The sequence below is a fragment of the Rattus rattus genome, chromosome 2 (genome assembly GCF_011064425.1).
Source record: "Rattus rattus isolate New Zealand chromosome 2, Rrattus_CSIRO_v1, whole genome shotgun sequence".
NCBI lineage: Eukaryota > Metazoa > Chordata > Mammalia > Rodentia > Muridae > Rattus > Rattus rattus.
Genome location: NC_046155.1, coordinates 179,044,683 through 179,057,510, shown reverse-complemented (window position 1 = coordinate 179,057,510; position 12,828 = coordinate 179,044,683). Strand labels below are relative to the sequence as shown.

General features: G+C 45.0%; 1 protein-coding gene across 1 annotated transcript; it reads right to left on the bottom strand.

The window, feature by feature from the left end:
- Positions 1 to 1,431: 1,431 nt before the first annotated feature.
- Positions 1,432 to 7,454, bottom strand: LOC116892713 (zinc finger protein 419-like). Its single transcript, XM_032894579.1, has 5 exons — positions 7,196 to 7,454; positions 5,367 to 5,405; positions 4,483 to 4,609; positions 3,325 to 3,423; positions 1,432 to 2,901 (listed from the first exon to the last, which is right to left on the bottom strand). The coding sequence occupies exons 1-5, from the start codon at positions 7,271 to 7,273 to the stop codon at positions 1,997 to 1,999; spliced, it is 1,248 nt and encodes a 415-aa protein (XP_032750470.1). The 5' UTR covers positions 7,274 to 7,454; the 3' UTR covers positions 1,432 to 1,996.
- Between the last annotated feature and the right edge of the window lie 5,374 nt (positions 7,455 to 12,828).

Below are 12,828 nucleotides of genomic sequence, written 5' to 3'. Positions count from 1 at the left end.
ACAAAATATATAAAAGGTGGCTGAGATGGCTTAGAGCTGTCATAATCCTCATCAGAGATTTCATCCAGTAACCGATAGGAACAGATGTAGAGACCCACAGCCAAACATTAGGTGGAGCTTGGGGAATCCTGTGGAAAAGGGTGAGGAGGGATTGTAAGAGCCAGAGGGGGGTCAAGGACACCACAAAACAGCCCACAGAATCAACTAACCTGGGCTCATAGAGGCCACAGAGACTATCAGGGAGCCTGTATGGGTTTGACCTATATCCTCTGCATATGTGTTATGGTTGTATAAACTTTGTGTTCTTGTGGGACTCCCTCTGATGCTTTTGCCTGCTTTTGGGGTACTTTCCCTCCTACTGGGTTGCCTCGTCCAGCCTTGGCAAGCGGGTTTGTTCCCGGTCTTACTGAAACTTGCCATGCCATGTTTGGTGGATATCCCTAGGAGGCCTGGCTCTTTTCTGAAGGGAAACAGGAGGAGTGGATCTGGGGAAGAGGGAAGAGTAGAAGAAAGGAACAGAGAAGAGAGCGGGGAGGGTAAATTTCAATCTCTAATGTGAGAAAAGAGTAAAAAACTTTCACCAAAACCAAAAACCACCTGCCACCTTGAAGAGGACCTAGGTTCCCTTCCCAGCGTGAACATAGCATTTATAACTCCAGTTCCAAGGGATCCAATGACTTACTTCTTCAGGTACCACAGGTGAACTCAAGACACACAAATACACACAGGTAAACACATAAAACATTTGGGTTACACTTCAACATAAGAATCACCAGCTGTTCCCCATCAAAACTAGTGAAAATTGGGGCTGGAGAGATGGCTCAGAGGTTAAGAGCTATTCTTTCGGAGTTTTAAGAGAGAGCCCTGACTTTGAACTTCCCACCAGTCCTTAGGGAAGGTCCCTGAGTCCCTCTCCCTGCCCAGCCAATTAATGTAAAGGTTGTCAGGACCACCCATCATTACCTGCCTAGTTGCTGTTGCAATAATCTGTCCTTAAAAATTGTATAAAAATCTTATGAAAGAGAAGGGATTGCCTCTCCTCTGGGCGCAGGACACCCCAGTGCGCTGGAACAATAAACCTCTTGCTTTTGCATTGAACTCCATTCTCGAGTCTCATTTGGGGGTCTCCTGGTAGCTAAGGCTCACTTTGAGTTTTACATTTTTCCCCATCCTCCACATCCATACTGTGGTTCACAACCATCTGTACCTCTAGTTCCAGAAAAGCCTATGTCTTCTTCTGATCTTTGTGGGTACCAGACAAAAAATGTGTTCTACATACATAGATATATGTATATGGTAAACATATGCAACCAAACACTCACACACAAAATTAATGTATCTACTAAACAAGCAAACAAACAAACAGAAAAACCTCCCAAATCTACTTAAACTCAGGAGCACACCAGAAAACCTTTCAAGAGTCAAGAAAGATTACAGAGAAGAAAAACACATTTATTTCAGGGCACTGCAACACTCAGCAAAAAGAGCAGTCATGTCTCATTATTAAACCACTCTGTTCCTATGCCATCCAAAATCAGAAACTCTGCCATCTCACTTAGCTCCCTGGCATCAGCTCCTTGGGAACAGAAAGATGACAATAGTCCTCATGTCCTGATGTACCTACTCGAGGAGGAAGTTCCAATGACTGTGTTTCACAAAAGCCATTCTTGGAACTTCTCTAAGGTCAGGTTCAGTCCTAGGGCTGAAGGTTTGCCAGTGGCTGAAGCTACTCCCTACAATCTCCACACCCAGAGACCAATGCGGGCTGGGCCTGTTGTTCAGAAAACATTTTTGCTCTGCTCAGAGCCTACCCCAGAATCCAAGGGTTCACACTGCAGCCTAAGTCCGGTGACAACTTCACTTTTCTGGGCTGGAGTGGGTAGATGATGCCCTCCTTTGCTTTGAAGCGTTTAACACTTCTTTTGTCTCGCTGAGATTTCAAGTGTTCATGGAGATGGCCAAAGGACGTCGTACCCTTAGAGCTGTCCTGAGTGGTTTATCTCGCATGAATCTTCCGGTGTTTGTACAGGCTAGAACTGCTGCAGTACACTTTGTCACACTCCCTGCATGCATACTGCTTTGCTACAACGTGCACTTTCATGTGTCTAACGAAGTTGTAACTGGAATTAAAGACTCGCCCACACTCGTTGCACTTGAAAGGCTTGCCGTGAACCGTTAGATGTTCAATGAGCTCGGAGTTTTGGGTGAAATACATGCCACATTCACCGCAGCTGAAAGGCTTCTCTGCAGTATGACTGTAGAAATGATTCAGAAGGCCCTCTCTGCTCCTGTACGACTTGCCACATTCACTACACTCAAAGGGCATTTCGCCAGTGTGAAACCGATAATGGACCTTAAGGCCTTCTCTGCTCCTGTATGATTTCCCACATTCAGTGCACTTAAAAGGCATTTCTCCTGTGTGGAGTCCCTGATGGGAAATAAGGGAGATATTATGCTTGAAGGCTTTGCCACACTCACCACACCTGTAAGGCTTCTCTCCGGTGTGCATTCTGAAATGCTTAATGAGAAAGGCCTTTTGGCTGAAGGACTTCCCGCACTCGCTGCACTGGAAAGGCTTTTCTCCTGTGTGTATCTTCCAGTGCCGATTGAGGTGGGATATACTGGTAAAGATCTTGCCACAGTAAGTGCATTTGCAGTTCTTCTTCTCGCTCTGAATGGCCTCTCCGCTCTCAGTGTTCGTTGGGGCGTCCCTACCACTGGAAGTCACCTGATGCCTGAGAAGACTGGAGGTCTGAAGGATCGTCACATTGTCCGTGCTTAGCAAGGGTGTCTCAGCACAGCACAGCATTTGCTGTTGCAGCGTGGATAAACTAACACCTCCTTCTGCAGACAGACTCTGCTCAATAGGGGACGACTCGCTCTCCACTTTGATCCAACAACCTGAACACAGAGAAATACTGATGAGTGGCACATAGGCTGTCGAGTGACAGACAGACAGATAGCACCTGTTTAACTAATGGTGATCTGAGATTTCTCACAGAACAAAGGGCGAGTTCAGAGTAGACAGGGCCTGTTACCGTGCTGAATTTGTCAAGATCATATGTTCTAGGGGCCTTAGGGGCAGCAAAAACACAAGCATGGAGTGAATCACAGGGAATGCTAGGGACCATAACACTTTCCTCACCATTAGCTTTCTGCAAGCCTCCCATGCTGGAGATGCAGGACACAGTGCAAAAGACTGTCTAGGCCTGTAAGACATGGTAACTGAGGAACTTGCACTCAAGGACTGCCCTGGGTATACTGCACACTAACACAAGAGAGGAGAGCCTGTGTTTCGAAACGTTGCATGGGAACAAAATATACCTGTCCATAAACATGGAGTCAAGAACCTCAGTGCCGGCACAGAGAGATCTCCACAAGACTCCGCCTGAGTCAAATCCTGAATCCCAGAAAGTTCAAGTCCTAGAATAAGATAATACGAGAAGTGAGTCTTCCGTACAAGGACTGATTGACCCATAATAATCCAATTTGGAAGGGATCGCTTAGACCTGTTTGGAAGCCTCAGATAAAGCTGTAAGCCTAGACTGGGCAGATTCTGAGCCATTCTAACCTATATCCAAATCAATCATAGGCCCCGTGTCACTTGTAGTTTGAGTCTCGCCCTGCTGTGTAGTTCTACGTGGGTCTTGAGGACAAGCTTCTCTTGGTCATGTGCTCATGGTCCAATGTGCCTCAAGGTGACTTTTTTCTCTGTTGTCTTCCCCTCCTTCCCTTCATGGTCTCTCTTGAGACCCCTCACTCAATTCTAAGTCCCACCTTCTTCTCCTCTCTGGCCAGTCGTAAGCCCCAGACATTTATTGGCCAATCAGGAATTATTGGGGAGCTTTCTTTACATCGGTTAATACAGTGCACCAAGATCAGGTTGTAGTCTGGGCTGGGACACAGTTTGGGAATACACAGCACACAAGACTAACCCCATCAATACAAAGTAAAGAAGCTTAATGCGAACAATCCTAAGAGTGTCTTGTAAGAAAAACACCAAAGACTAAGCCCGCCAGAGCCACCAGTCCTCACACAGGGAGACACAAAGCATATCACCTAGAGAGAGAAGTACCTGTCAGAAATGCCATGCATTTACCGTCTCATCAGGTCCGAGAGAAATGATCACTGTCATGATTCCTGACCTCTTAGTGGTGCAAATCATTAATCCCAGTACTTAGAAAGCAGAGGCAGGAGGATTTCTGTGAGTTCTAGCCACCTTGGTCAAAACAGTGAGTTCCAGGAGACCCAGCTTCAACCCACCACCCAAACAAATACTGTCACCCCAAACTGATTACTGTTTGCCTTTACTATACTCGAGAGTGAAAAGGTAGCTGTGTAACAAGCCTCTGTCTATAGCCTGTATGTTTAGCCATAGGACAGTTGGGGACAGAGAGAGCGTTCATAGGCCAGCTTTGAGATGAACATGTCTCCCGGGTTCTACCACACAGACATGGCTCTGTCAAGGCAGGAGGTCCTTACTCAGGGAGGACACCAGTGTGAAGATTTCTGTCATCACCGTCTGGTACAGGAGCCTTTGAGAGTCATCAAGCAGTGTCCATTCCTCCCAGGAGAAGTACACAGCCACATCCTCAAAGGACACGCAGCCCTGAACAATAAAGAAAGTTGAGTTTGTTTATATGAAGCCTCCTTCTCAGGGACTCTTGGTATCCTCAAGACAGTCATTTCTACACAGCTTCCTACCTCAGAGGGTACTAGGCTGTCAACCTTTGACACCCAGATGTCCTCCGGGTCCCAACTAATGACTGTGCTCATCATTCAGTAACAACAGGAAAGTGAACAAGCTGGCTTTTCTATTACTGAGAAGAGACACTTTTCTATCAGTGAATTCACCTGGGCTCCTCCCAATCACCTGTCTCACACAGCCCACATCTGGGTCACTGTTGTCCACTCTGTCCCTGGCACGAAGACCAGGAAGCCATCTACACATGACATCGAAACACACACATCAGTCTTCACATTGAGCTTCATTTCCATCTCAGTATGCAGGCTCAGCCCTCAGCTGCTGTGCTACCCAACTCCTACCTTCTGCTAAAGCCGGCAGACCTCATGCACACCCGAGCATTTCTCAGCATTCTCAACCCATCTCGCTTCCAGGCATCCTGTAAGGTCATCACTGGACCTTTAAGACCTCTGAATCTTCAGCCAATGGTTACTATAAAGGGAAACCTGGCGGCCATGTAATCCCTGCTGTGGATGTGGGGACCTTTCATTCTGAGCATGTGCCAGGGAAACCCAATGGAAGGACAGAGAGAATCCCAAGCACAGAGTTTCAGGACACCATAGTCCCAGAGGTCACTTATGTGGAAAGTGAGGAGTGTGATTCCAGGGCACCCTCCACTTACCTCTTCCTGGTTGGCAGGTTTCACTGAGTACTGGGAAACCTGTAAAAAACAAGGCTGTGAGTAACAAGCAAGAGTGTTGGTATCCCAAAGGTTCACCCAAGTCCCCTCTCATACATGCAGTCAGGTACCCCCAACTGACCCTGGGCTCCATCCCTTAACGGTATGCAGACAAAGAATCAATCTCTTCAGTTTGTTGCCTGAGGACACACAGGTGTCTCATTTACTGTTCTATCGCTGTGACAAGACACCATGGCCAAGACAACTCTTCCAAAAGCATTTAAGTAGGGCTTGCTTTTAGTTTCACGGGGTTTAGTCCATTATTATTATTATTAACATGGTGTGAAGCAAATAGGTGTGGCACTGGTTCAATAACTGATGAGAGCTTTACATCCTAATATAGATGCAGCAGGAGAGAGAGGGGTGGGGTAGGGGAGGGATACTGACAGGCAAGCACTAGACTTAGCAAATTCTCCCAGCTACACACTTCTTTTAACAAGGCCACACCTCTTAGTTTTTCTCAAACAGTGCCACTCCCCGGTGACTAAGCATTCAAACGCACAAGCTTATGAAAATACTTCTTATTAAAACCACCACACAATCCTAGCTCGAAAGGAAAATTATTGCACCAAACTCAGTTCTGCGTGTGAAGTACTCGGTACAGGCTTTTCCTATGCACACGACTAATGCATGTGCATAACACACAATTGTTTCAGAATGTATGAGTTTATCTATATACAGTCAGTTAAGAATTTAGGGGCTGTATCGATGGTTCAGTCGTTAAAGGCTAAGCTCACACCAAAAATATAAGAATTTGGGAGGCAGGTGGTGGTGGCTTTTATCTTTAATCCTATACAGAAAAATCCTGTCTCAAAAAAACCACATACAAAAAAAAAAAAAATGCCAGGCAGTGGTGGCACATACCTTTAATGCCAGTACTAGGAAGACAGAGGTAGGTAGATCTTTGAGTTCAAGGCCAGCCTGGTCTATAGAGTGAGTTCCAGGACAGCCAGGTCTACAAAGTGAAACCAAAGGCATATCTGTGTGAGACTGAGGCCAGCATTGGCTATATAGGCCAGCCATACTCGCAGAGTGAGTTAAAGGGGAAAAATAGTTAACTAGTACACTTTAGTCAAATGCTTAATGGTTTCACATAACTAACTAACTAACTAACTAACTAACTAACTAACTAACTAAACAAGCAAGCAAGTCAGTAAATAAATCATTTCAAGGTTGATTCCAGCCTGATTTACACAGGGAGATCCAGGACTGCCAGTACTATTGTCTCAAAAAATAAATAAATAAATAAATAAATAAATAAATAAATAATCAGATATTTGAAGACTAATCTCTACCTCTATGGTCTACAACCCTAATTCTTGCATTAGTACACAGGACTAGGATTCATAGATCTCTGTCTCCATCCACATCACTTCATCCTTGCTCAATATTCCCCCGGGGATGCTTGGGAAAGTTTGAATAGACTAAGTCTCGCCTCTGTTCAAATCTTCCACGGGCTGCCACTGTCTCTATAAACAAAAGTCAGCTCCTTAGGTGCAAAGAGCCTTCTCCCTCATCTAATGCCAGCAGAGGTCACCCCAGGGCTCTGTCTCCGAGATTAGGCCCGCCTCACAAGCTTTGGGAGGTGCAGTTGACCAGAAGCTGAGAGGGAATGGCTAGCACACAGATGTCAAAATACATAATTTCGTCCTCCGGTTTCTTACAGTCGGGGATATGGGGCGTGGGAGGTGGGGCGGGTATACCCTGTTGGCTCCTGACCCAGATCTCAGCGCTCTCGAACTCAGGTAAGTGGGCGAACACTAGGCACTCACCTGGGGCAGGGCTCCACCCGCAGCTTCCACAATCACCATTGGGCTCCAGAGGATGGTGGGGCCTTGGGACGTGGCCATCCCCACTCTAAGGCTGGATCAGATCACACGGGTTGTCGCAGACCTCAGATCCGTCTCTGAGACGGAGGACAAACGCTTCTAACGCGCCGGCTTTCCAGCCATGGCTAAAGCCGATGACACCAGTTTTCTGTGAACCATACTGACGGGTCCAGGAAGTTACAAAGAACCTCCTGCTCGCACAGCCAAAGGTCCCGCCCAATGGGTCTCATCGTCGCTGGAATGCCCATTTTCATTGGCTGAACTTCATGCAAAGTTTTCTGGGCAATGTAGTTCAGACAGGATCAAATGTCTGGGATCAGGACACAACTACAACTGCCCTGTTGGGGAGACTATGTCTCAGTGGACTTAATAGGACTAGTCTGGAGACTATTTTCTCCACACTCTTTTCTACGTGAGGTGAGTTGGGTGTGGATTAGAAATAGTAAAGGCTGAGCTACAAGGCCAGGCTTGCTGGAACTCTTTTTAAATTACGGAACTGCAGACAGAGGCAAGTAGAACTCTGTTTTAGAACCCAGGCTGTCATAGTGTTCTAGGCCAGACAGGGCTACATAGTGAGACTTTGTTTTATTTAATGTCTGGAAATGCATGAGACTGGCAAAGTTGAATTTTGCATTTGAGACATTTGCCATGTATGAAATGGTACTTGCCAGCTCTGTGAACTAATAAATACAGGAATGGTGACCATGGAAGAGGGAGAAAGGACATGTTTGGATTGGAATCAAAGATTCCTTCATCATGGGACTCTAAATTCAGATGCTACTCACACCAGTATGGATGGAGTCGTCAGGATTAATGTTTCTATCGTGCATCCCCGTGCTAAGGGAAAATTAAGGGAACATCGGAATTCAGTTTAGGAAGCTTTTGCTGTGGCACTGAGGCTGCTCCAGGAAATGTGAACACTGGTGCATTTGTAATCACAACAGTGTCCACAGGAGTCCTGCTAATTTCAGGCACATCCCTTCTCTGCGTTCCACTTCTGCAACTGTCCCGGTCTCCATGGTGCACATTTTTTCAACTATGTTACCCAGGAGATGGCGCGTACACCTTTAATTCCAGCACTTGAGAGGCAGAGACAGGTGGATCTTTGAGTTCAAGGCTAACTTGCTCTACAGAGTGAGTTCCAGCGCTACACAAGAAACCCTCTTACTAAAAGAGAAACAGGGCTGGAAGGTAGGAAAGGAGAAAGACTTTGTCTTCTGGTACCTAGATAGGTTTGAAATCTGCACCGCTTTGGCGTGACTGGTTCTAAGCCTTAGGTAGGAACGTCTCTATTTATGTGCCTCTCTTGGCAGCCGGGTCTGCTGGGGCTGCAAACTCTGGACGCAGATGCGGTGATACATGATCCCTGACCTACTGATGTTACAGAACCCTGGGGTCTGGATCATGAGCCCGGGCATAGGGCTGATGTCCCTCCCGATGGTGATCCAGTCCTACAAGGTTCTGTTTTTTATCTTTATTCTTCTGAAGACTGTATTTACTTTCTGGGCCAATACTGCTCCTGTAAACACGCTGAGTGCAAACACTCCGGACTTTCTGCAACCAATGCGGCAAGCACCGGCTCCACAAAGTGGCACAGCACAAGATGGGCAAGGATTCTTTGTCTAAGGAAAGTGGCCTCACAATAGAACAGAGTGGCAAAGGTCAGATGGAGCCTGCCTTCTGCCAAAGGCTGAAATAGCATCTAGTGCTTTAACTGCTGAACCATCTTGGGTTTTGTTGTTTCTTTTGTTACCCATTGAGTTAAGCCAGGGCCACATGTGGCAAAACAAGCTTCAATGACTAAATTGAAGTCCCCTGTGTTACACATATTAAATATCCTGTCACATCGATGAGAAAGGTAACTAATACAGCTCTCATACCTATCAGCCCCCCCCTTTTGATTTTTAAAGATTTATTTATTTAGTTTATAGATGTGAGTACACTGTTGTTCCCTTCAGACACACGAGAAGAGGCATCTGATCCCATTACAGATGGTTGTGAGCCACCATGTGGTTGCTGGGAATTGAACTCAGGACCCCTGGAAGAACAATCAGTGTTCTTAACTGACTATGTAACTGAGCTATATTTCCAGCCCCAGCCTTTCTGTAGAACTGCTTATATCCCTAGTGTCTTGTCTTTTCCTCCTTTCCTCCCCTCCCCCTCTCTCTGTCCCTGGCTGTCCTGGAACTATATGAAGATCAGCAGGCTGGTCTCCATTCCAGAGATCTGCCTGCATCTTCCTCCCAAGTACTGGGGATAAAAGCTTCAGCCACATTGTCCCTCAGTATAGCATTTTCGTTTACATTGGACTTTAAAAATTTTTAAATTTTCCTCCTGATTTCTTCAATAACCCATCGATCACTCAAAAGCAGTGTCCAATCGTCTTTGCAATTGTACATTTTAGTTTTATTTGATTGTGATATGAGCAGATACAAGTAATAATTTTGATTGTTTTGTATTTTTGAAGATACCACCTGTCTTAGGGATTTACGGCAGTGAACAGACACTATGACCAAGTCAACTCTTTTATAAAAGGCAACATTTAATTGGGGCTGGCTTACAGGTTTGATCCATTATCATCAAGGCAGGAACATGGCAGCATCCAAGCAGGCATGGGGCAGGTGGAGCTGAGAGTTTAACATCTTCATCTGAAGGCTGTTAGTGCCAAGACTGCAGACTTCCAGGTAGCTAGGGTGAGGGTCTTAAGCCCATGCCCACAGTGACACACCTACTCCAGCAAAACAACACCTTCTGATCCTGCCACTCCCTGGGCTGAGCATATACAAACCACCAACCATCTATGCTGGGAGTAGTGGTGCACACCTTCAATCCCAAGACTTGGGAGGCAAGGGCAGGTGGAACTTTGTGAGTTCCAAGCCAGTTAGGGCTGTTGCACAGTTCCCTGTCTTAAAAGAACAAAACAAAACAAAGGCATCATTTATATTCTGCAATGTGACCTATGTCAGAAAAGGCTCCATGGGCTGAGAATATGTCTTCAATAGTTGTTGCTTTAGAAATCATCATTTTTAATTGTAGTATGCATAGGTGTTTTGTATATATGTCTGTGCACCACCCCATCTCTCCAGCCCATTTATAACAGTATGGAAATCTCTTGCAATTTAACTCTTCCCTTGATTTTTTTTTTGTTTAAATCTAGGTGACTATCCTGATGACAATGAGGTATTGAAGTCACCCTATTTATCTGTTCATGTCTAGCTATGTTTATTTTAGAAAATAAAGGACCCTAATTCACACACACACACACACACACACACACACACACACACACACCTCATCCCTCTTATTAATATGTTGTAGCACGTTTTATCTAATCCAATCTTTAGTAAAGTATAATTTATCAGATGAAAGTCTTAACTGCTAATGATTAGTTTTTTGTCTTCCATGTGCTTTGTATATTGTCTTACGTCTTTTATTTTCAATTTCTTTGCCAGTGACCTTATTTATTGAGGACAAAAATGAGTGAGACCTTGCTTTAAAACCACGTAACTGGCCTTTGGCTTATAACTAGAGAGCTCATACTATTAGCAGACAGGTCAATTACTAGGGACTATTTGTTGATTCTGATAAATTTGGTTGGTTTGTTTGTTCATTTCTTTCTCCTCATTTCTTTTTTTGGGATTTCCTGGTTTAGTGAGCGGGACATGACTCCATTCTGGTTCTTTTTGATTCGTGCTGTCCTCTTCCTCCTTCTTCATCTTCTTTTTTTCTTCTTCTCCTTTTTTTCTTTTTTTGGTGTTTCAAGACAGGGTTTCTCTGTGTAGCCCTGGGTATTCTGGAACTCACTCTGTAGACCCCACTGGCCTCCAACTCATAGAGATCAGCTTGTTTCTGCCTCCCAAGTGGTGGAACTAAAGGTTTGTCCCACCACTACCTGGCTTGTATATTTTCTTATACACTCATGATTAAGAATGCCTTTCTTCAAACAGGATATACATGGAAGTCTATAATCCCAGAATTTGGATTTGAAGGAGGATTATGTGTTCAAGAACATCTCCAATCTGAACTACAATAAACTAGACAAGTTCTTAAAACATCAACTATTACAGGCAGCTGAGATGGCTCAGCAGGGAAAGGTACTTGCAGCCAAGCTTGACAAGCTGAGCTTAATCCTCAAGATCCAAAAGGTGGAAGGAGAGAGCTGACTCCCACAGCACCCCGACACCCATGTGCACACTATAGTTTGCATATGCCACCCACCCTCGTGCAAATGGGTACAGTTCTTTAAGTGTCTTTTGTGTGCTGGATTGATGGTCACAAGGTGCCTTGTTTTGTGCCTATGCCAACATGCTTTTGTTTCCCTGTGAAGTTTGAAAGGTGAAACTGCTGTTCATGTCGTCTTGGTTAGCAGTTATGTTCATTCAATGCCAGACACATGTCATTTCTGAGCACTGTGATCAAGTTCTGGGAGGCTCCCCTTTCTCAGTGAATTGGCATTTGCTACCTGTGACTTTTAACACTGATTTCCACTTTGTAATTTCTACATTTAGATGGTGGCATGTCACAGAGATTCTTCTCTTGGCACTTAACGTTCTTAACACCTTCTGTGACTGAATGTCCATTTCTTCCTTAGCTCTGTAAAATCATTTGCTACCATTTCATCGAATGGCTTTTCTAGTCCTTTAGATTTCTCTTTTGTTAACTTGTTTTGGAGATTTAATAATAGTTCTATGTACATGAGTGTTCTGTCTGCTTCAGTATGTGCGCCTTGTGTGCTGCCTTTTGGGTGGTGGTAGACCACAGCATGGTGGGTGCTGGAAAGTGAGCCTAAGTTCTCTGCAAGAACAGCAAGTTATCTTAGCTGTTGAGCCATCTCTCTCGGCCCCCGAACTCCTAGGTTTTATTTCAAGCCTTCTTTCTACCCTTAGTATTCATAGGTTTGGCCTCTTGCTTGTTTCTCATAATTTGTTAAGGTTGTAATAATGTTTGTTTTTGCTTTAGGTGTTTTTTGCCTGGATTTTGGTTGGATTTTTGTTTCTGAGACAGGGTCTTACTCTGCAGTGCTGGCTGATTTGGAACTCTCTATGTAGACCATATTACTCTATAACTCACAAAGATCTACTTGTCTCTGTCTCCCAAGTGATGGGATTGGATTAATGGCTTACACAACCTCACACTGACCCTGTCCAATGTCATTTTTATGGACTAGGCTGGCCTCCGTCTTTGTAGCTCAGGATAACTTTGAAAATTTTTAGCCACCTGCCTCTCCACCCTGAATGAGTGGCCATACCTCTGGATTATATGCTGCCGAGAATCAAACCCAGGACCATGTGTATGCTATACAAGCCCTCTACTAATTGAACCCAACCTTACTACCCTCATGTTTTGACCTCACCATTATGTTGGGCTGTTCAAAAGGAGTCTCACAGCTTGAGAGATGGCTCAGCAGCTACGAGTATGTTATGTTTGTACAGAGGAAAAGGTCTCCACCTTTTCAGTGCCCATCTGGAGTCTTCCAAATGCTTTTATTGGATGTCTGTATGTCTTTCTATGCACATGCCTGCCACACCACTGACTGATACACCTACCATCTAGCTTATGCAGACTTTGACAATGTA